Genomic DNA, 25,459 nt, shown 5'->3' with positions numbered 1-25,459 from the left:
CACTGACTAGACAATAATATTCAAAAGCATTGAAGGAAATAAATAACATGAAATATCTCCTTACAGTGGCACCTGAAAGATGTGTAGGATATAATATTCTGCAAGCGATCAGTTCAGCTGTGGAAGTTGATGTGTTGGACGCCAGAAGAAAAATGGACAAGAGTCTGAGCGAGTTTGACAAGGGCCAGGTTGTGATGGCTTTACGACTGGGGCAGAGCATCTCAGAGGTTGCAGATCTTGTGGGATGCTCCGAATCTGCAGTGGTTAGTATAAACTTATCCTGATCTGCACATCAATTAGTACCTGTTGATACTAATGTGTGTGTGTTTATTCTTTAACTCAGCAAGAGGTGATAGACCAGATTTCCGTAAATCAGGGTGGTGTCCTTCCTGACGAGAAGACCATAGTGGAAAAGAAAAGCAGAGGGAGATCCCGAAAGAACCCACAGGTATCTAGGTATTGTTTTAATAAAAACGTTAATCCGTTGTTTAAAAAAAAAAATTTGCCATAGAGCGTGCAGTAAAAGGTTATTTTTTTCCCCCTATCTCACGTTTATTATCATAAAAAGAAGACGAAGGGAAGCGTGATAAATGCGTATAGAATGCAGAGTAAAGGAACATCTGCGTGGGTGCTTGTTTTCATTTCCACCTGATCTGCACCAACAGATTTAAATGCCATTTCACGAGTAGAGTCGGTAGCAAAAGGTTTCGAGGCTAGTTTTCTAACACACCAACAGATGGCAGCACAAGGCTGCACGCGCAGTCACAAGGAGCGCCGACCTTCATAAGACAGCATGCCAAAAGGCATTGTCCTGTGTACACCGGGAGATGTGGTGGCATTCTGACCACGTGCGTTGCCACGTCTGCTATTCTGACCACTCTGGGGGGTGCAGGGGGGCTCATTTTAAAGGTATTCGTGTTTAAACGTAAATAAATAAAGTACTTCCTTGTAAACAGAGCTCGAAACTTTTTCATACCACCTCATATATTTCTCTAAACTAAGATATACATTTCAAAGCCTAAACTGAAGGTATTGCTGGAAAGTTACATAACTTCGATTTTCTCATCCTTTTTGGCAGACCTGAGACCATCCCAGCCGTCACAGCTTTCAGGCTGCCGAGGTTCACACTGCCATTCAACATCAACACATGAGAAGAACCACAATGTATATAAATATAAAGAAAAAATATGTATACCCAGTGTGATCAAAAGTATTTGGACACCTGCCTTCCCCAACCATATGTGGTTCTTCACCAAACTGTTAGAACATCCTCGTGCCCCACCTAGGAGACTCAAACCTGTTCCCTTGTGCACAAAACCAAATCCAAGAAGATATGCGTTTCATGGCCTGGAAGATGTGGAAGAGCTCCTGCTATAGAGCTATAAGCCCTATTTATTTAAATAAATGTGAATGCTGACTGGCCTCTTTACATCCTCACCTACATCAGTGCCTGACTTTACTAACACCCCTGCAGCTGAATGATTCTACACAAAATCTAGTGGAACATCTTCCCAGAAGAGTGAAGCTCATTATAAGAGCAAATGAGAAGTCAATGTGGAAGGAGATGCTCAAAAAAGAACCACATAGCAATCTTATGCTCAGGTGTCCACATACTTTTATTTATATGATATACAGTAGATCACAAATACATAATATATCAGTGGGAGAATGCTGAGGATGGAGCCACCAGGATGGAGGAAAAGAGGAAGACCAAGGAGGAGGTTTATGGATGTGGTGAAGAAAGACATGCAGGTAGTTGGGTTGAAAGAGGCAGATGTATGGAGACGGATGATCTCCTGTGGAGACCCCTAATGGGAGAAGCCGGAAGAAGAAGAAGAAGAAGATAGACAAATACATACATACATACCACATTTTCTGGTTTGGATTGTGTAAAAAAGTTTTAGATGTTTCATTACTTTTGTGTAAGTTAGAAATGATTTTACTGAAGAAGGTATTTTCTTCTTGTTGTTTTGATGATAACAAATCATTCCAATGGATGTTGTACAGTAAATGCTTTATAAATGTTTATTTTTAAAAAAAAGAGCATTTTCTTCATTAAAGGTTTGTGGACACGAGCATAATATTGCTGTGTGCTTCTTTTTCAACATCTCATTCCACATTTAATCCTCATTAATTTGCCATTATAATCAGCTCCACTCTTCTAAGAAGATGTTTCACTAGATTTTTGTGGAGATTCTTTCAACCACCAGGGTGTTAGTAAAGTCAGGTCCTGACGTAGGTGAGAAGGTGAGGAGGCCTGGGGTGCAGTCAGCATTCACATTCACCCCAATAGGGTTGGAGCTCTATAGAAGGAGATCATCCACATCTTCCAACCTATGTAAAGCGTATCTTCATGGAGATGATTTTGTGCACAAGGGCATTGTCAGGCTGGAACAGGTTTGGGACGATTAAAGTTGGAGATACACATTCAGTTCTGTGTCTCCAACTTGGTGCTAAGAGTTCGAGTGAAGAACTACAACCGGCTGGAAAAGGTCAGGTGCTCCAATACTTTTGACTATTAGTCTGTAATTATCTGTTGTTATATAAATCAATAGAACCGAAAAACATTGTTTTAATTCTTTAAAAATGATGATGGAGACCTCAAAAAATTTAATTGATGATTTAGCAATTTCATCATTTCATTTCCAAAAAATAAACAGTCATAAACATAAGGACCCCAATACGAAAGCACCTTTTTTTTCTCTCCGTAAACGAACCAGCCGGGAAATAATTCATGTGCAATAAGATCCGGAGATTTTCAGTGACAGTTGCACCATCTGGACAGCTATCATTTCTCCATCAAGGCCTTTGCGCAAATAACCCATCTGTTAATCACCCACGATCCCCAAAATCAGGCACACAAAACATTCCTCGTTGAGCCGTCTGGGAGTGGGAGCTTATTTTTCAAGGTTTTGGCTCAGAAGGTCTTGAGTTCAAAAACCAGCCTCACCAAGCTGCCACCCGGGGGTCCCTGAGTAACACTCTTAGCTGCTCAGCTGAATGAATGAGATAAATGTTAAGTGGTTCTGGATGAATGCCATAAATGTAAAAATTCAATTCTTAGAAAAAAGGCAAAACGAATTCATAAGTGTACTATAATGGTTGAAATGTCTATTTTAGGAGGTTTAAAAGACCAGATTTTATCACATAAACTTATTATATCTCAAACACACTTTTCTTTCCAACAAAACAATAATATATACGCTAATAAAGTAATGAATACATGGTGTGGCCAAAAGTACTTTGACATACAACATTTCCAGCCATAGATCAGATCAGATAAGATCAGATAAGATAAGATAAACCTTTATTCGTGCCACAGTAGGGAAATTTCCATGTTAATTGTGCAAATATGAAGCAGATAATAAAATAAATAAATAAATAAATAAATAAATAAATACAATATGTGGTTCTTCATCATGGCTCAACTTTCATCATGGGATTTGGTAGACACCCTTCTCCAGAGCGATATACATTTATCTAATTTATCTATCTCATATATATATATATATATATATATATATATATATATATATATATATATATATATATATATATATATATATATATATATATATATCTTTGCATCAAGGATCGGCTCTAAGCCCTTTCCTGTTTGCAGTGGTGATGGACAGGTTGGTGGATGAGGTCAGACAGGAGTCTCCCTGGACTCTGATGTGTGTGTGTATGTATATATATATATATATATATATATATATATATATATATATATATATATATATATATATATATATATATATATATATATATATATACTTCATGGCCAAATGTTTGTGGACACCCGACCATAACATTGCTATGTCCTTCTTTTCGAACATCCCATTCTACATTTAGTCTTCATTTACTGTTAAAATGAGCTTCACTCTTTTGAGAAGATGTTCCATTAGATTTTGTGTGGAGATTAATTTAACCACAGGGGTGTTAGGTGGTCAGGTATTGGTGTCAGGTACTGATGTAGGTGAGGAGGAATCCATATTCATCTGAAAGGTGTTCCATATTGTTAATAGTGGAAGATCTTCCACACCTTTTGATCCATAAAAAGCGGATCTTCATGGAGTGTAAAAAAAAAAAAAAAAGAGGGGGGTGTCCGAATACTTTTGGCCCCGCCACGTGTGTAATTGTATACGAGGAAATTCACGTGCAAGGCGCGAACACAGGAAATCGTTTGAAGGGGAAGTGGGTCGAAATATTTCAGGTCGATCATTTCATTCTCACTTCCTTCTTGATCGTGACTCAGGGATGTGGAGCTCTCGGTATTTCACTCGAGGTGACTCATGTCATCTAGAGCACGTAAATAAAAGAGTCGGAAAGTACCTGACTTTCACACGCACGCTGCTACGTTTCAGGATTTAATTAATAACAAAGTTGACTGTCGATCGACAGTAAGTATTGGCACCCTACAGGTGAGGAAAAGTCAGGACAGGATCAGGTGAGGATGTTGTATAGTTTCAGTTTCTTTTTCTTTTTCTTAGGAATTAGGGTTTGTTTCAGAAGCATTTCCACCCCTACCTTTATTGTGTTACTCGCTTTAGGAGGTCAAATTTAGTCTTCTTGTTCTCGGCAGAACATCGTCTGGTCTCCATATCACTTAATACATCTGTCTCTTTCCAACAAACCACATGCATGTCTTCCCTCATCACATCCATTGAGCTCCTCTTTGGCCTTCCTCTTTTCCTCCATCCTCAGCATTCTTCTCCCTCCGAACCATCTCAGTTGCACCTCTCTCATCTCCTAAATGTCCTACATGCACGGTCCCTCTGATAAACTCATTTCTAATCCTCGTTGTCTTCATTCTACTTTTAATAGAGTATCAAAGATATAAAGCAGCATTTACTCACTTCCTGGTTTAGTAGACATAACTGTTTTTCTCAGTTGACTCTTCAACAGAAGTGCAAAATGTAATTAGTACAGTACAGTGTAAGAAGGTACATTTACACAAATATACTTTACACCTCTGCCTCCGTATTACACTCTGTTCATTTGTTTTTAAATTCACTATTAAGAGCAGGACGTGGCAGATTTGAAGATGCTTAGATTTTCATCGGGAGTGACGAGAATTATAAATGAGTTTATTAAAGGGTTAGAGGATTTCTTTGCATCAAGGATCAGCTCTAAGCCCTTTTCTGTTTGCAGTGGTGATTGACAGGTTGAAGGACAAGGTCAGACGAGGTCATGTTTGTGGATGATATTGTGATTTGTGGTGAGAGTAGTAAACAGGTGAAGAAGATCCTGGAGAGGTGGAGGTACATGCTGAAGAGAAGGGGAATGAAAGTCAGTAGGAGTAAGACAGAGTACATGTGTGTGAATGAGAGGGAGGGCAGTGGAGGGGTGCGGTTGCAGGGAGAAGAGGTGGAGAAGGTGGAGGAGTTCAGGTACCTGGGGTCAACAGTGTAAAGTAATGGAGAGTGTGTTAGAGAAGTGAAGAAAAGAGTGCAGGCAGGGTGGAGTGGGTGGAAAAGAGTGATAGACCTGCGATGTTGTATGGTTTAGAGACATTGGCATTAAGTAAATAAATAAGCTTCAGTTAGTTCAGAATGCAGCAGCAAGAGTCCTCACTAGATCTAGGAAATATGACCACATCACCCCTGTATTAATCAGTCTACACTGGCTCCCAATCAAATCTCGCATTGATTATAAAATTCTACTACTGACATATAAAGCACTTAATGGTCTCGCACCACCGTATCTGAGTGAACTTCTGTACCAGTATGATCCTCCACGCCTACTTAGATCAAAAGGTGCAGGCTATCTGTTGGTTCCTCCAATAATGAAGATTACAGCAGGGGGCAGATCTTTCTCTTATAAAGCCCCGCAGTTATGGAACAGCCTTCCAACCAGTGTTCGGGACTCAGACACAGTCTCAGTGTTCAAGTCGAGGTTGAAAACATATTTATTCAGTCAAGCTTTTAATCAGCAGATTTTTTCTCAGTTAAAGGCTCAGATCTGGAGGGAACATTGATATAGAGTGTTTGGTGAACTGGGATATTTGTACGCTGTCGTCCCCTCACATTCACGTGTTCACTCAGGTTTGTTGATGGTGGTGTGGTGGGCCGTCTCTTATCCCAGAGATCCCTCATGTCTGTGTTGCCTTCTGGTTCTCCCTTTTAGTTATGCTGCTATAGCGAGTCTTGCCGGAGTCCAAACTGCACAGTGACTTAAACTCTCATGCAACAATAGGTACACTTAATAATCCATATCCTTCTCTTCCTGTCACCCTCTTCTCTCTCTCTCTCTCTCTCTCTCTCTCTCTCTCTCTCTCTCTCTCTCTCTCGGTCGAGTTAAACATGCTCCTGAGGCTCCAGTGACCACTGTTCCTGCCCCTCTCCCCCCCGTGGATCTTCCCACTTCATCCAGGCCTGCCTGGATTGGACTGTAGTTGATGTCAACAGTCTCCTACACTGACTCAGAAATACACTTCACTTTTGATCATCATCAATGCACCCTGCAACATTGTATACCCGCCACAAATGGACATTCGGTGTAACCCAGATGAGGATGGGTTCCCTCTTGAGTCTGGTTCCTCTCAAGGTTTCTTCCTTATGCCATCTCGGGGAGTTTTTCCTTGCCACAGTCGCCAGTCGCCACCGGCTTGCTCATCAGGGACAAACTTACTCATAAAGAACATATTCATTTTTAATCACCGCATTATCTGTGTAAAGCTGCTTTGAGACAATGTTCATTGTTAAAAGCGCTATACAAATAAAAATGAATTGAATTGAATTGAATTGAAAAAAAGTAAAAGACAGGATCCGCTGTGGAGACCCCTAATGGGAACAGTCGAAAGAAGAAGGAGAAGCTTTGGAGTGTTTTTCAGATCAAAAATGAAATTCTCAAAACTACTTGTTCAACCTCCAACACCATTCAGTCACTTGTGCAAATCTGAAAAGCAATTTCTCCTGAATAGTTTTTCCGCCATCAGTTCACTGAGTAAGTCATTGAATGCAAAATGGTTAAACCAGTTGTCATCATCTGTCATCTAAACTCTTTTGTAAATGTGTTGAATTTGAATGGCACTAATAAAGGCGAGTGAAAGGCATCAGATCAAACAATGATCAACTGGTTCTCTAAAACAGGTCAAAGGTGAATCTTGTGAACCTTCAATTGGAGAGTGAATACAGACAGAGAAAAACACAGAGTAATAAATTCTGAAAATGAAACGAACGAACACTTGCACAGTAAAAGTGTGAATCCTGTTTAGTCTCTTACAATCAATATAAATCAAATTTTGTACATTTTCAGTCGCTGTGATCCAAACCGTAGTTAATATCAAGAAATCCTGAAACTGTGCAGCGTCACACTGACAACACGACTAAACATTTTGAGGATTTGTTTGTGAACAATGACAAAAGGACTTTTCATTCTGGTGGGAACGACATGTTTATTGATACAAATGCTTACTTTTGAGAGATGAACTAAGGATTTTGAGTGCAGGCTTTTGCAAGAAATCCAATGTGTTGTCCTGTTTGTACTCGTTGTTATGTTTTTTCATTTCTGCTGGCCTCATTTTTACTCCAAATAAAGCTTGAATAAATTCCAAACACTTTGAGAACGCTTTTGCTGATGAATGACAATATCGCTCCTGATACGGACTCATTTTTATTTGATTTGTCCACTGAGTACTAGTGGTCCTTCTACTTTTTTGACATGATACTGATTGATAAAGCACAAGGCTGCATTCCTTCTGTGTGGCATCTATGAATTTCTACAGCATAAATCTACACATTGTGTTATTTTGATTACAAGAGACCGAAAAAAGGATTCGCACTTTAACTGTACTGTAATAGTGTTCGTTCTTTTCCTGGGTTTTCATCCATTTTCAGAAAATTGTAATTCTGTATTTTGTCGCCAATTGAAGGTTCACAAGATTCACCTGTTTAATTGAACCACTTAATCATTTGGGGGGTGGAATAGATTTAAGTGTGAGGGGTGATGTCCCCAAGATTGTTTTTGTAAAAAAATAAATAAAAAAGACAACTGGGGAACCCCATAAGACTTGTCTCAATTCGAACACTGGTGACATTCAAGATTCATCTGCACAATCCATTGATTTAAGACACATGTACAAAAAAAATAGCTTTTAGCTTTCCAGATTCTGCTTTTAGCTCAGCAGAACTTTTTTGTAACATTTTACATTCCATGACTGGTGCAATGAACTGATGTTTTAGGGGGTTGAGAGGGGGTTAATATATTTTGCTCAAGATGACATAAACAATCGATAATGTAGGAAACCGCAGACGATTGTACACAATTAAATTATTGTACCAAAGCGTTCGCAATAGGATCAAAGCAACGAGAAATGCTGATTACATGATGTGAAGGTTGAACAAGTAGTTTTGAGAATTTCATTACCATGTGCCTTGTAGTGCATCTTTGAGCCTACGTTCAATCGTATCAAATACTCAAGTACTTTTCAAATCAGATATTCGAGTCAAACTGAGTAATTGAGTAAGTTTTGCAGTAAGTTATCTATACTTTTACTCAGTATAATTTTCAGGTTCTCTTTACACCTCTGCACAGATCCTGGGAATAATTGAGGTTTTCAGGGTAGTAGGATTATAAATGTTTGTAGATGATCTAGTGTAACCTGAATTAATGTTTTTTTCAACGCCCTTTTAAAGCCAAGCTTTTACTACTACTATTTGGCTCCGTTCATGTGGAACAGAAAAGGCAACACAAGCATTGTGGTCACACCACCAAGACCATGCCAAGTGAGAGCAATTCCCAGGCCCCGAGTACGAATGCTTGTAAATCTTAATACCACCAAATTCACGACCAAAAAATATCTAAGGATCGAACATGAGTGCTGCTTCGGTTCCTGGATTATTTGAGTGATTTTGCATCAGATTTTTCTTGTGTTTAACTTAATCCGGTGCTCATCTGGTTCAGTGCAGGACACGCGTCTGGATCATTCAGGAAACCTACTGGCTGTGATGCATCACACAGACATGAGAGCTCTGGGTATATTTACGTTGTTATCTCAGCGTGAGCCTGTGTGTGTGTGTGTGTGTGTGTGTGTGTGTGTGTGTGTAAGAAGTGTGCCGCGTCCACCGCTTCCTGTGTCTGCTGTTTCCTCTCGCCCTCCTGTGACTCAGAGTCAAGTCACAGCTCGTGAGTCAGTCGTCCTTCTTCTCCGTTTACACATGAAGCTTCTCCATAGATTCTCCTCCGTCTCTCATAACAGTATCCTTTTCTGCTTCTTTGTGTGTGTGTGGTGTGTGTGTTGTGTGTGTGTGTGTGTGTGTGTGTGTGTGTGTGTGTGTGTGTGTGTGTGTGTGTGTGTGTGTGTAAGTCACTTCCAGATAACACACAAGCCAGAAAGCAACTCTGGGGAATCCCAGGATTGGTGTGTAAGGATCCTAAAAATGGATAGAAAGAGAATGTGTGTGTGTGTGTGTGTGTGTGTGTGTGTGTGTGTGTGTGTGTGTGTGTGTGTGTGTAGGACCATAGGATCACCATAGTGGAGAGTGGAGGAGGGGTGGAGAATCCACAAGGCTGAAGGAACTCAAGAACATCTAAGCGCTAGGCTTGAAAGTACTCCTGTGTGTGTGTGTGTGTGTGTGTGTGTGTGTGTGTGTGTGTGTGTGTGTGTGTGTGTGTGTGTGTGTGTGTGTGTATGGTTACACACTGTAATCCTACATACATGATAAAGCTCGCCTTTTCCATTATGAAGCAAATTAGCTTTTCGATTGAGTGTCTCCTCAGCGTGTTTAGACCAACAGACGGCGACTGTTAACACACTTGTGTTAAATACATTTAAACTCCTTGAAAATGACAGAATGTATTGAAAAAGTCCTTACATAGTTAGCAGGCTAGTTAATGTCTAGTTCATGTACATTATGTTAGCCGGCTAGGTGCAAGTTAGCTAAGCTTTCACACATGAACAGGATTATAAGTATCGTTGTTTTATTTGTTTTAATCATTTAAGCAGCTTCTTCATTTTGTTTCTGACGAATCTGTGAAAATATTAAATTTTCTTTGCTAACGTGCATGCATGTTAGCTAGGGCGCAGGTATTGTTTTGTATAGCTAACAGTAGAGTTTATTTAATTTAATGCAGTTTTGGCTACTAAAATGTTTCAATAAAATATCATTTGGTGCTGTGCTTAAATATTTTAAGACAACCTCATTTGTTTTGGCTTTAATCTGAATTAGCCATGATATTTAGATGAATTAGCCAGTTATTCAGTTAGACATTTAAGATCTTTTTCAGTAACGCTTTTTTCTAAATTTCATGTCATGTTTTGTAAACCTCAACAATGATGGAACTGTAATAAAAGGACATTCTATGTTGAGGATGAGGATGGGTTCCCGTGTGAGTCTGGTTTCTTTCAAGGTTTCTTCCTCATACCATCTCAGGGATTGGCTGGCTCACTTATTACACAAAATTGTTTAACCTACTTCTCACTGTTAAGCTGCTTTAAGACAATGTCCACTGTTAAGACTGAAGTGAACAGACAGACAGACGGACAGATAGATAGATAGATAGATAGATAGATAGATAGATAGATAGATAGATAGATAGATAGATAGATAGATAGATAGATAGATAGATAGATAGATAGATAGATAGATAGATAGATAGAACTGTCATTGTGTGATATTACAGGTATGTAATATTACAGGCTTTTGATATTACAGGTATGTGATATTGCAAGTATATGAATTTACAGGTATTTGATATTACAGGTATGTGATGTCATTTTACAGGTATGTGATATCACATGTTTTTGATATCATAGGTATGTGATATTACAGGGTTTTTTTTTATTACAGGCATGTGATATTACTGGTTTTTGATATTACAGGTGAGTGATAAAAGTGTAAATACAGGTAGAATTTAAGAACTAGTATATAGTGTGCATTATATTATATTATATTATATTATATTATATTATATTATATTATATTATATTATATTATATTATATTATATTATATTATATAGAGAATGTACAAAGTGGACCAGACACTCCATGATGATGATTATAGCCAGTGAAAGCAGTAATCTTACCAGTAAGACATTAGTGTCCTGAGGTAAAATATTTTTTAATGAAAAATGTTTCTGTTCCGACTTTATAGAAGGAGGTTTAAAAAACAACAAAAATGCTAATGATGCTAATGACAGTGAATAATTTCACCCTTCAGTCGACTTACAAATTAGCCAAATGTAATAATCTTAATCACTGAGAAGTGAACATTTACAAATATAACTATTGTAAAAAAATTATTTGCAAGACATAGCGTAGAATAAATAGTTATTTGTGATTAGTATCAATGTTTCCTCAGCTGTATTTTTAACTTTATACCTAGATGCTGACTGCTAAGCAAATGTGCTAGCATCTTGTGCTTTAGCTACTGAATAAGCTAAATAAAATTATTTTTGTACACTGTTTGAATACTGTTTAAATTATGTTTAAAAAAAATGTGGACTTTCTGAAAATATGATACCGTGAAGTTAAACCTAACAGGTTATTAATTTTATTATGTTTATAAATGTCTGTGTGCATGAGAGAAAAAAAGAAAAAAAAAAACACTTCTACGCCTACGTTGGTCTCATTTAGATAATCATATTTGTCTCACAGTCTGTCTCTTGGTTGTGTTTTATGTGCATATCTGGATCAGGTATCACTTTAGCCGAAGGACGCGTTTACAAAAGGATTGAAAATTAGCACAGCAGTAATTGACTTGAACACTGTTGGGTTTAAAAACAGTACCAAGACTTTAGAAGATGATTAATTCACTTAGGCATTTTGTGACTAACCCAGGCAATTCTCACGCCCGCATTAAACATGTTTTTTCACGCAGATGACAGCGAGAGTCAAACACTGTAGCTTTTTTTTTCTGTTTGGATACCAGTTTTATGCTTAAACCTAATATAAAAAATATTTTCTGTATTAAATGTGGTTATTTTTTAGAGGCACCATTACAACCTGGTAAAAAAAAAAAAGTGTCTGTAGTAAATATACATTAAGTAAATAAAGAATAAATAAAAAATAAATAAAAAAACATACTCCATATGATTGGGTTTTAGACTTAATGATAAGTCTATCTATGTTTGTATTTCTATATGTCTCTCTATCTCTGTCCATTATTTAATATACATCTATCTAACAAGAAATGGAAATAGAATGTGAAAATCTTAGGACCACATTTGTTTTGTTGTTGTTGTTGTTGTTGTTGTTGTTGTTGTTGTTATAATATAATGTGATACAGTAAATTCATTTTATTTGGCACTCTTGTAGAAAAAAAAAAGACTGCTGCAATGAAACTGGGTGATTGTCACCACGAAATATGTCTCCAATCTGCTAGCTTTTCTTTCCTATTTGCTTATTAAGGCAAGCATATTGACTAATACAAGATACTGAACCTGGAGACTCCATTTGTAAATTCTATACAACTTTCATAATAAAAAAACCTTATAACAAATTACAGATTATAGTTTTTTAAATGGAATATAAGTTTTGTGTTAACAAAACTAGTCAGCGTCAAGCTTGATCATAAAATAGGTTAATAATCTTTTATTTGTGTTATAATCACAAAAATATGCATATAAGGTAATTTTACCTCATGATATTTTTGCAGTAAATATTAAGGTATCATAATATACTGATATAATGATTTTCAGTGTGGGTTGTAGCTAAAAAATAATAATAATAATAAAAAAACAAGCAAAACCCCCACAATTTAATTAAAGTCACAGACTGTATATAATCACAGGTGATTATTTTTGTTAATTATTGTTGTTCAAATCAAAATAATGAAATTAAAGTAAGTTTCTTTATACAATTTGGTGCATGTTTTAGTACTATGATTGAAATGAGTTTTAAATGTAAAATGGCTCAGGTGTAAAATTCCACGCTTCTCCAAAGTTATTTCAAAGTTTTTTAAGTCTGACTGACCCTGTCTCTGTCTGCCTGCATTTAACATGACCTGAATGACTGAAGACCTTCCCAGACTTCAGGTGTGATATCCCTCATTCCTCACTATGTAAAGTGATAGACCTACAGGGGTTAATGTTTCATCCTCATTTGCAACACAATCCCAGGCTGCTAACTGCATCTGAGCTGCTGATGGCTCACAGATATCGCCTTTTCCCCCCAACATGGTCAACTGCTTTGAAGAGAAATATTTAACAAACAAAGAAATATTTAACAAACAAAAAACATGAAAAAAGAGGGTGTCTAGCTTTACCCTCTCTCAAAATGGCTTCAGATTTAAGAAGTTTGACAAATTACCTATCATGTATACATTAGTTTATATTTGTGTTAAGAACAATATATGAGGTTTACATCTGCAAATATTTTAATCAATAAAACAATTTAAAAAAGTAATGATCATAAAAATTACACATATTTAGCATAAATTAAAAGCTCAAAAGGTCAAGCATTTGAGTTGCATATAGACTCAAATTGTACACTTTATATAGACTGAGCCAAATATCACCATGAGAAAAAAAATCTATGTATTTTTGAGCATAAGTATTCACCTCTTTCATTTTTTTCTCTTCTTTTGTTTCTCCGAAGCATAGTTTGAAATGTTTTTGTGTCAATTACTTAGTTCCATATGATTAATGCTAAAGCTTATTAAAAAATATATATTAATAATGATTTTAAAACTTATGAACTCTGTTCCACATCTACATCTGTTTATTGTTAGAATTACTTTGCAATCTTTCTGTATGTTTGTAATTGTGTTTTTCATGTTGATTATATACGTTTGGGGATTTCAACCTTATTTCTTTTAAACATCTTGCTTCATTATGTAATATTTAGATATGAAGCATTGTGTATAAAGTAAATACTCTTCAATCCTCAATGTTCTCCTGGTTTTCCCCCACAACCTAAAAACATTCAGGTGTATTGGCGATGCTTAATTGCCTGGTAGGTGTGAATATGTGTGTGTGTGTCCTACAAGTGACTGGTGTCCCATTCAGGGTGTATTCAGGATGTATGTATTTGGTTCATTCCAAAGGTGTTCAGTAGGGTTGAGTTCAACGCTTTATAGCAGGCCACTCAAGATCTTTCACACACTTCCAAACCATTGAAAACAGATTTTCATGGAGCTGGCATTGTGCATGCTGGAACAAGTTTGGGTCTCCTAGTTCTAATGAAGGGAAATTTTCACGCTACAGCATCCAAAATCGTCCTGTACAGTTGTGTGCCTCCAAGTTTGTGGTGAAGTTTGTGGAAAAGTCAGGTCAGGTGTCCCAATACTTTTGCCAGTATAGTAACAAAACGTACAATGTACAATTTCCATTATGCCTTTCACAAAAAAGGTACAGTACCTAGTATAAATAAGGCTTATTAAGACATTTTGTAATGTATAATGTATATTTGTGCTGAAATCACTGTATGTAAAGTATACACTTCTCTAGTGTGTGGTGGATTCACTTCAGACCATTCTCATTATATAGTGTATAAGTTTGTGGCTTTACTACACACTTCTATTAAAGGGAAATAATACAAACAACCAAGTAATGTCAACCTTTTATAGGGTGGATGGATGGAAAGTTCAGGAACAAAATGAAGGATAAATAATGAGCCTAATATTTGAATAGTTCTAAGATAAAATTATGTTCATTGTACATAAAGCTGCAAAAAGTCACACACAGTCACCAGTAGTCTTTCAGAAGACTTGTTCTTTTGAGGGAACAGTACCAACACAACACAACAGCAACAAAACAACAAGAAAAAGTACCTTTCTTTCTTAAGAGTTCAGAATTGTTGTGATGAGTGCATATGGATGGAATGACTATAAGTAAATATGTTGTTTTTATTACTCTGTCTCCACCACTTCCTGTTAACACACTGTAATATTGTTTTGTCAGAATACCACCGCCAGTTTCTATCAGGTACTTTTACTTACACACGAACTAGGAGACCCAAACCTGTTTCAGCATGACAACACAAAGCCAGCTCCATGAAGATCTGCTTTACGTTAGTTGGAGTGGAAGATTTCCTGCTATAGATCTCCAAACCTATTGAACACCTTTGGGATGAATGTAAATTCTGACTGCACCCCAGGATCCTTCTCACCTTCTTACTTACGTCAGTACCTGACTTTACTAAAGCTCTTGGGGCTGAAGGAATCTCCAAAAAATCTAGTGGAACATCTTCCTAAAAGAGTAGCGGTCATTATAACAGCAAATGTGGTATGGGATGTTCAAAAAGAAGCTCAGATGTCCATATTTTATTAAAATAAATCAAACCTAAAAAATGTTTTCAATTTTCCAACATAACCATATTTATGACAGTTTATATAGAATAGAATAGAATAGAATAGAATAGAATAGAATAGAATAGAATAGAATAATATATGCTAAAGGTATCCATGTTCTCAATTGAAATATATCTATTTACTACAGTTATAATTTATTTAACCAGTTTAAATGCTTTTTAATTGTGTACTCTTTCTATGTTTCCACCTGTTTAGGACTAAGAGGCATGTAGCTTTAATGATATAAATTTTTAATTTAAGTGGTATTTAAATACATTAAATTCTATCCATCCATCCATCCATCCATCCATGCAATTCATCGGCTCTGTGCTTGTACTCTGCACAATGACAATAAAGATGAATCTAATCTAATATTAAACAAAAAAATTAATAAAATAAAAAAAAACTTACATTTTTCAGAAAATACAGACATTTGTGTGTAAACTTTACAAGGTAAAATATATGTCATGTAAAGTTCATAATCGTACATTCGAAGAAGAAAAGGGTAAAATGTTCCTTCTGAGGTTCCTGGAGATTGCATCTGTGAAAGAACCTTATTGGGAAAGTTCTAATTGGAACAAAGGTGCAGTGAAAACCAAGCGGAGTTCCTTTCTGAACCTGCTTCTCTTCATCCTGCACCTTTCCATTTTACCCTTAATTTCAGGTATAATTTTACAAATTAAAAGCTTCCTCATTTTAGTTTGCAATATAATATGATGACTTTTTTATGCAAATACTGTCTTGTTGCTTGTACGTGGACGAACCTGTGTATAGCCGAAGGTGTGTGCACACCTGATGATCTGATTATCACTCAAATCTTATAGTAAGAATTATATTGGTTTTTCAGCAGTAGCGGAGGAACTACACCATCTGTATTTAAGTAAAAGTACTAACATTTGTTAATTCTGAATGGATGTAAGTATGAAGAGTAACAGTAGTGCTGTATGAGAACGCTATGTGAATAATGGGTGAGGGTCAGTATTCCATTCTCCTAAACATCAGAGCTTTGTAAGGAGAACGTCTATAGTTACACATTGTGAGAACCCCGACACCATATTCACACTCTCTTTACATTTCCACTTCAAATGAGTGAAGAACGGCACGTTTCGAAACTGTAGTGGAGTCAAAAGTAATCTATTAAACATTCAAAATACTACGATGAAGTTTGCGTGTGGATTTTAATGGCTTTTAAAATGGATTTTAGAGCGTCGTTGTGGGCAAACCCTGGGATCGTTCACAGGAATTCTTCGATCTCAAAGCCATGTCTTCATGGAGCTCGCTTTGTCCACAGAAGCATTGTCTGAATCAGAATCAGGTTTATTGGCCAAGTGTGTTGACACACACAAGGAATTTTGTTTCAGCTGTTGGGAAAAGTACAGACTTAAATAACAACACTATACATTTATCTTATAAACAAGACTATAGGAGACAATACAGATTAAATAAGGAGAATGACAATATACAGAGTACATAACATCTGAAAAGTACATAAAAGTGCATGTGAATGTAAATGTCGGAGCAGCAAGGGAAGATTGTAATGTCATGATTATTCATACGATTGTGTGCTTGTTTGTTTGTCTGTTTGTTTGTTTTGCTAAAGGAGGACCCATGGATGTGATTTTGAAGTGTCATAAAACTTTTGCTCATGCACTTCAGTGTCCTTAAAGAAGTCTAGGTAATAGTCTCCATTATCTTGAGCATGTCTTCATTTTTTTTTTTTTTTTTTTACAATAAATACACAATAAATAGAAATGTGACATTTATGAATTAAAAAAAAAATAAAAATGGAGAGCTAAAGGACCTTGAATTTATTATCATTATTTTTTAACGAATAGTTTACAATTATAAAAGGACTTCTTTAGTAGCTATTTTGCAAATTGTAATTGTTTTTTTTTTATCTTTTCGAGGAGTTTTAAAATGTTTTAAAGCTGGATATTAAACGGTTAGCGGAAAAAAGATTCGGGCTTGTGGGTTGTGTTTTCTTTTTTTCTTCTTCTATTCTGCATTTCTATTTGTTTATAAACATAATGAATTACAAAACGTAGTCCCTAAATTTAAATCCCAAACATAGTTTAAATAATATTGTTTTTTCTACCAACTTCAGTTCCTCGGTTTTTTGTTTCTTAACTTTGTTAAGCTTAAAAACATGGACTTGTGAAAAATGTGCTTATTGTATGTATACATATGCATGTACATGATATATGTATGTTGCATTAAGTTAGTCTATTCCATGTCTAGCCTTTAAGTTTGTCTCTTATAACTTCTCCTGGGAGCATGGACAAGGAAATACTCCCTGAGATGTCATGGTCAATTTTTTATTTATTTTTTTAAACAAATAGTCTACAATTATAACAGGACTTTTTAAAAAAATCTTTTCAAGGAGTTTCAAAACGTTTTAAAGCTGGATATTAAACGGTTCGCGAAAAGAATTTGGGCTTTTTTTTCTTTTATTGTGCATGCAAATGATTTGTTTTATAAACATAATGAAATGTGAATGAAAACATAGTCCCTAAATTTAGATCCTAAACATAGTTTAAATAATATTGTTTTTGCTAACAACTTCAGTTCCTTGTTTTTTTTTTTCAAATCCCTAACTTTGTTAAGCTTAAAAACATGGAAAATGTGCTTATTGTATGTATACATATGCATGTACACAATACATGTATGTTGCATTAAGTTAGTCTATTCCATGTCTAGCCTTTAAGTTTGTAAGTCCTTAAGTTTGTCTTTTATAACTTCTCCTGGGAGCATGGCAAAGGAAATACTCCCTGAGATGTCATGAGGAAAAAGCCTCAAAAGGGTGAGTCATCTGGATCTCCATTCATTATAGTTCCATCTTTTTTTTTTTTTTTTTTTTTTTTTTTTTTTTGAGGTTATGGACTGTTCACTGATGGAGGTTTGCAAGCAAAACAAAACAAAAAACTGCTCATGGCAATTGTAGACATGCGCCATTGTTAAAAGCAAAGTTAAACCCAGTTCCCACCCCTTTTTGCCTGTAACACAAGGCATTCCCATCCTCTGTTTTTTTGGCTCCCTCCCCCTGAGTGCTCTCCTGCTCAGTCGGAAGCCCCTTTAAAATGGCCTGAAGGCGCCTTTTCCCTCATTCACGTGAACACTGCACGCTTCCTGCGCTCGACACCAGTCTGATCTCAAAAAGCCGCACCGCACCGCAACGCGCTCAGCGTCCAAAAGGTAATTCTTTTCTCCATCTTTTACTCTTTCTCACCCATTTTACTGCACATTCTCTCATTCCTAAATGGCTTGGGGATTTTTTAAGACCTTTAGGACTTTTATTGGATTGAGATTTGGGGGAGAAAAGACTTCTCACAGTGGAGTCGGGGAGGAGAAAAAAGCGCGACCCGAAGCGAGGTTTCATTGTAATTTCCGCTCTTTGTGATCTTTTATTTAGGATGAAACACTACAATCATTTACTTAAACCTGTATCTTATTACCACTTTTAGCCTTTTTTTTTTTTTTTTAAACATTGCTGGATTTTTAAAAAATATATATATTTTATATTTACACACTTTAAATTGGAGTGATGAAGCCGGACATTGTTGTTATGATGATGATGATGATGGTGGTGATGGCGGGTTTTTTGTTTTTTAGGAACTGATCTTGTTGAATTGATACTTTTTAGAGATGAACATAAACACACAGCGAATGAATGAAAACCTGTTGCTGTTGGTGTGTAGTTTATTTTGTGCACTTTATAGTTTTTGGTTACTTTCCACAACACCTTCCGGTTTATTAAGAACTAAATTTCTCATCCTGCATTTGCATTAAACTTCCATTCTTATTTTTATTTTATTTTTCCCCGATATATATTTTTTTATTTATTTTTTTTTATAGATATATTTTTTAAAACTGTGAATTACTGTAAAGTGTAAAATATTTTTAAGATTTAATCCCCAAAGCTTTAATTGCAATTGGATTTTCGTTATAACCTGGTTTAAGTTGTACATAATTAATGATAATAATATTATAATAATGATGATGATGATCATAAAGTATTATTTATTTGGATGGTAAATTAGACACGATTTTGGTGTTTGGAAATGTATATGGTCTGGTGTGTTTTGTGTTTTTATTTTTTTGCACTGAAATGGTGCAAGAACTCTTGTGCATCATTGTGTATATAATATGTAAAAAAAAAAAAAAAAAAAAAAAAAATTGTAAATTTTTTATATAACAAATTTATTATAATTTTTTTTTTTTTTTTTTTTTAAGAATTTCATCTCGTCCCTGCTTTTTGGTTTTCGAGACATTTCCTTTTTTTTTTTTTTTGCGTTTTTATTGTTCTTTGTTTGCGCGCCAGTTTTCTCTTTGCACATGTTGCGAATTGAATTTCCGTCTCGCGTTTCCTCCACACCCCCCCCCCCTTTTTTTTTTTTACTATCACCCGGAAGGCGGATGTCCCTTCGGGGTTTCCGTAGAATGACTGGAGGGGGGGTTGTGGTTGTTGGGTAAGGGGGGGGGGTGCAGCTGTACTTAAACCCCCTCAGTTGAAGGCGAGCGCGCGCGCGCACGGAGGTATTTCTCCTCACCGCTTGTGTGGGTCGTTTCCGGGTTTTAAGCTCCTTCATTTCTTCTTAATTTTATTATTATTTTGCGTCAAATTTTTGGTTCGTGAACAGCTGCTAAATGATTTCCAGGGATTATTCGTCCGCGTTTATGTTTCTATTGTAAGCAAACCCGAGCCCACGGTCACTGGCTAGCAACCGACTCATGCTAGCTCACCTTCCTCCCTTCCTTCCTTCCTTCCTTCCTGTTCTCCATTACAAACATTTACTGCAGGTTTGTTTCGATTAAATCTACAAATATATACATTTATTCAGGAGATTCACTTTTCTTCTCCCCATTTCCTCTAAAGCAGGAGTTCGTCTCTGTCCTGAGCTTGAGGTTTCATTGAAAGTGTTTTTTGTTTATATAAATGAATCCCCACATTTCTGTAGTTATTACACTTCAAAGTCCAGTGTGCACGAATTGGTTCTGAAGGGAAATGGATGAGAATTAAAACGGTGCTGATGATGATGATGATGATGATAAGTGATCATCAGAATCAAACTTTTCATGCAAATAAATATACCATGTATTTAGAGACCTATTCTGTATCCATGAGCACTAATGTATGCTGTATGATTGCTGTGTTATGCATAGACTTTGCACAACTGCTTAAGGCTCTGATCAGAAGGTCAGGGGTTCTAGTCTGTGACTGTTGGGCCCTTGAGCAGGGCCCTTAACTCTGTGTTCCTGTGGAATCGATAAAGTTCTCTAAATTTCAATTAAACGCGTTCGCTCATATGTAGGAATGGAATTATAATGTGAAGATAAAAGGTCTTTACGTTCGTGTAAAATCTGTACCCGAGGGTCGAGAAACGTGGTGCAGGAGAAACCTTGATCAAGCACTTTTATGGTTGGAATCTAAGCCAACAGAAATTACTCCTTTTTGTAGGCATCAGTAGTCTTTGTATTCATACAGGGGTCTGCATCAGCCAGTCACGTGGCCCCGGCACGTTCTGTATCATCTTACAAGCGCAATGCATGTTTATTTTCTTCTCACATCAGTGTATGGGTTCTGATTGTGTGTGTTTGGGCTTGTTTGAGTGATCCGGCAACTGCTGCTGCTGATCTGTGACGCTGTATTATGGAGTCCAAATGGTGCATAAAACAAAAACATTCTCTGAATGGGGATGGATAGAGGAGATCTGAGGGGAATGAGCAGGATGGTCTGAGATGATGAGGTGGCAGGAACTTGTGCAGTGATGATTAACTTGAATGCCTGTTTTTGGTTGGTGTTCTGCTGTTCTGCTCTTTTCTTCTCCCCCTCATGCTTTAATGGTGTGAGATGGTTTTCTGTTCACCAGCGACGTTTGCGTGATTACTAAACAAGGTGTTCCTTTAAGCTCCAAATCATTTGTTTCAGTTTCTTTAAATCAATTATATATGTTCTGTGCTGTCCTGATTAAACTCTAGGAAGATACTAGATCATCAGCAAGTTTCTGAAATACCCACCCCAAACCTCACAGTCCTGGAGATCACACATTTTGGTGTTTAACGTGATTTAAAAGCTTCTACCACGTGTTTGCCTGAGGAAGATAACTGCATGAATGAGCAGGATTGTGCTGGGTCCAGTGTGTAGTGTCTAAGATCAACTAGTCTGGTCCTAATCTCTTTCCTGCTGTTTTTTTTTTTTTTTTTTTTTCCTTCACAGTAAGAGACAATGAGCGAGACTGCTAAGGACAAGGGTGCTGTCTCTACTAAAGAGAAGGGTGGAGCTGAAAAGAGAGGCAGAGGCAGACCCAGAAAGAACCCACAGGTATGATGAAGGACCTAAACATATTTTTTCTGTAAATGACGACACCTGAGCAAATCCGAGAGATGCAATTGGCTCATCGAGCCGTCAATCTCGGGTCAAGACTCGGATTAGAGCGTTGATGCTTACTGGTGTAACCAGGGCCTGGAGATGAGCTAATCTCCATCCACCTGCTTTCATCTGGGGGTTTACCTGAATGAATTACCTTCACATCATTTTTATTTGGAGAAATATTTAGTTTAAGAGTAAAGCACAAAAAAGCGCCACAAACGCCACTCCAGCATGACAATGCTCCGTTAAGACATGGGTGGTGGTGTCACGTTGGAGTTCATGGACTTGTTAAGAGAGCCCTGATCTCCTCAACAGTACCGAACACACCAGGGTGCCCTGTGATGAGCACAGATTTGTTCAACGTGAACAACTTTATTGTGCGTAATACGCAAAAGCACCCGTGTCTACAGGAGTTTCTCGACACACTATTTACATTCAGCTTACGGGAGGCGGGTGGTATAAGGAGACCTAACCTCATTGTGGACCTCTGCATTTATCCTGCTGAACGTCCAGGTCCTCTATAACTATATCTTTCTGTCTTTCTCTATCTGCACATCGATCAATCTATCGTACCAATGGATGGATGGATGGATGGATGAATACACAGGAGAAAAAGGTGAATCATATACAGGATGTACATCACACCAAGTATTTTAGTGCCCAGAATTCACCAACAAGTGTGCACAGTCTTCATGCGGGGGGTTGAGGGGGGACAACACTGTAAATCTGCTTTAGAAGCACAAAGGAAAACTTGAACACGGGGTTAAAAAAAAGCTCAGCGACGCGTGAGCGTAAAAAAAGAACAGGAAACTCGGAGCAATTTCTGCTCCATCAATACATAGTTTTTCTGTTTTGTGAATATTTTTCCATCATTTTAGTTGTAATGCTAAGGAAAAAAAAGGAGCGGTTATGTAACTGTTACGACGGTGTGATTAGTCACCGCGCTCGTACAGCCAGCGGTTCCTGTTCTGGCGTCCGCACTTCGCGCTCATTGGAGTTGTGAGCGTGTTCGTGCACGTTCATGTGCGCTGTAGGTATGTGTACGAGTAGAGGACTGAACCCTCACATGCACTCATGCTTATTTCTGGTGCTACATTAGAAATGCAGATTGAGTTCTGTAACTCAATGCTTTCAAACCTTCGCTTGTACCCACTGACCCACAAGATTTAATCAAATGGATCATCGGACAATGGACTTCCCCACCCCTATGCTGTTTTACTCCAAACTGAGAGACCCAAACCTGTTCCAGCATGACGTGTGTGTAGAAAGCCAGCTCTATGAAGATCTTTAAATGGGTTTGAGTTGAAGATCTCCTGCTCCTCACCTCTATATGTACCTGAACTCTCAAACACCACAAATCTCCACACAATTTAGTTGAACATCTTTCCAGAGTGGTGGAGATAACCATAACAGCATACGGATACTTAAATGTAGAAAGCTCATGTTTAGGTGTCCACAAAATCTTTACACGCTCGATGACCCAACTGTTGGTGTTTCCCCAGACGTGCGCCTCTTCCCCCTGGTCTCGCCCTCGGTAACCTTGTCATGAATCAGGTCTCGGCTTTCCTCCGTCGTGCCTGATGCACTTGGAGGAATTTTGGCAACCGAGAACTTCTGTGCCACCTGTTGGTCTTAAAGTAGCAGCCGGTGTCAGTTGTGCTGACCTTGAACACTGCTTTCTTTGTGTTGTAACAGTCTTCCTGTTAAAAGATTACGTACAGCAAAACGCACACAATCAATTCTAAAAAAAAAAAAAAAAAAAAAAAAAAACACACGGGAAAATTCACGGGCGTGCGCTCATTGCCTTGTTTTTGAGTTCCTGGGGTTCCTGCAGAGTTCCAAACTTCTGCTATGTGACCATTAAATCCACAACCTAGTATTATATTATATATATATTGTATTTGAACTGTAGCTCTTTAGGAAAAAGTTTACTAGTGTGGGTTTTTAAGTTTAATTGATTTTATTCTAATGTTTGATTTTGTCAAACGGATCACCATGCGATGTATCTAATTTTTCCGCATTTGCCTGAAGTCTTTATCTGGAGCAATTTGATCTCGTTTATACACCCAAGTAGTAGTTAATAGGAAAAGGTGGTTAAGGCATTGAAGTCTCGATCAGAAAACTTATCCCTAAAATGCTCTGGATAAAAGCGTCCGCCAAATGTCGTCGTAAATGTTTTTTTACCTTCCACCCAGAAGGACAGCGTCTTTTTAACCAAAATTTTCCTCTTGTTTCCAACTAGATACGGAGTCAGTGCAGCATTTTATTGCCATAATGTACTGCGATAACGATATTTCGGGCCTACCCTCATAAAATAAATATATAAAGATAAAATGTCGGAATTCAGGCTCGAACAAAAAAAAAAACTCCTGATACTTGCGTGTTTCTGATCAATGAAATTCATCCCAGTCTGTACATTTGCTTAGAAACTGCACAAGTTCAATGTAACTAATTTCATGTAAATAAATTAACTGCCCACTAACATTTAACATAAAAGACTCCAGACGATTACCGTGAAAAAACGATACGATACGATGATACCGTTTATCAACATTGTCAGTGTGTGTGATACTGTATTGCCTGCCACTACAAGGCTATTAGACAGTAAACCAGGAATTACTGCTTGTAGAAGTCTTTAATTTTGGACCAAAAGTATTCAGACACCGCCTTTTCCACACACGTGGTTGTGCCCACAAGCTTGGGGAGGCTCAATTGTCTAGAACAACTCTGGATGTGGTCAATTCAAACTAGCAGAACCAGCATGGCAATGCCCCTGTGCACAAAGCCAGCTCCGTGAAGATCTGGTTTACACGGGTCTCCTGTTATAGAGCTCTAAACCCTATTGAACACTTTTAAGATGAATGTGAACACTAACTGCACCCCAGGCCTCCACTTCTCACCTACATCAGTACCTGAATTTATTATAACACCTTTTGTGGCTGAATGAAATCTCCCTTAAGTCTAATGGAGCATCTTCCCAGAAGAGTGGAGCTGAACAAGTTCAAAAAGCAGCACATAGCAATCTAGTCCGAAGTTTTTGCTCATAGTTTAATTAAAGCTTCGCTGAATAAGCAGTGCTTTTATTTTGATTAAAAATAACCCACCCAGATAGTCGGGTTTACTTACAGAAATCGGAGAAAGGAAGCTCGAGCTCGATCTGTGAAACACGGTGGTGGGGTTTTCACAGCTTACTCAAGCACCACGTGGTCTTCCTGTTTATTCTGCACCTCTTCTCCATGGTAATGCTGAAAACAAGCCGAATGAAAACACTGCTTTACTCTACGAGGTCGTCACAGTGGATGTTTTTACCCTGACGGGGTGATTAGAGCAGAACGAAAAATTGTGCGTCAGTCGGGTTAACCGCGTGTTTTCACCCCTGTTCGTGACAACGCTTTGATCAGAAACTGAAGAACAAACCGCAGTTCTTGCACAGCGACATGATTTAAAGCATCTACAATACACACGTGTGAGATGCGATTAAGAGTGAGATTTCTAGAAATGTCCACTTTTTCCATTATATTCTCAGTGAAAAATCCTCTTTTCGCATGAAGAACAGCTTCACATGCTCCAAACGTTCAGCTGTGCATTTTGTAAAACTCGCCATGGATGTTCACTGGTCAGAGATTTCTGAGGCAGTTCCGTAGGATTGAGGTGTGGTGACTGGGCAGGTGGTTTCATGATGGATATCACTCCTGACGTCTGGTTGTGCTTTAAATAACACGTGCAGAACTTGAACGTACACTTCGGCTCATCATCTTGTTGTACGGTGAATTTGGTTCCAATGAGACTAACTGCATGGTGATAAAGTATGGAATTGGAGCCATGTCGGTCCAGGAACCTTCACTGCTCCAAAACAA

General features: G+C 37.5%; 1 protein-coding gene across 12 annotated transcripts in view; it reads left to right on the top strand.

Moving 5' to 3' along the window:
• The window catches only part of hmga1a (high mobility group AT-hook 1a), a 30,188-nt gene that overhangs the window by 345 nt on the left and 4,384 nt on the right, over positions 1 to 25,459 (top strand). For 2 of the 12 annotated variants that reach the window (XM_083521054.1, XM_083521051.1), the window contains exons 1-2: positions 19,804 to 19,920; positions 21,450 to 21,554. In XM_083521054.1, coding sequence (XP_083377180.1) covers positions 21,459 to 21,554 — 96 coding nt within the window. In that variant the 5' untranslated portion in view covers positions 19,804 to 19,920; positions 21,450 to 21,458. Of the gene's footprint in view, positions 1 to 66; positions 264 to 343; positions 449 to 18,262; positions 18,428 to 19,738; positions 20,033 to 21,449; positions 21,555 to 21,864; positions 22,219 to 25,459 lie in introns of those variants that run through there. The other 10 variants (XM_083521044.1, XM_083521053.1, XM_083521048.1 and 7 more) reach the window with 10 other exon arrangements.

The sequence above is a fragment of the Silurus aristotelis genome (genome assembly GCF_946808225.1).
Source record: "Silurus aristotelis genome assembly, chromosome: 19".
Classification (NCBI taxonomy): domain Eukaryota; kingdom Metazoa; phylum Chordata; class Actinopteri; order Siluriformes; family Siluridae; genus Silurus; species Silurus aristotelis.
Note: the sequence above shows the minus strand (reverse complement) of the source record. Positions and strands in the feature narration are given on the sequence as shown.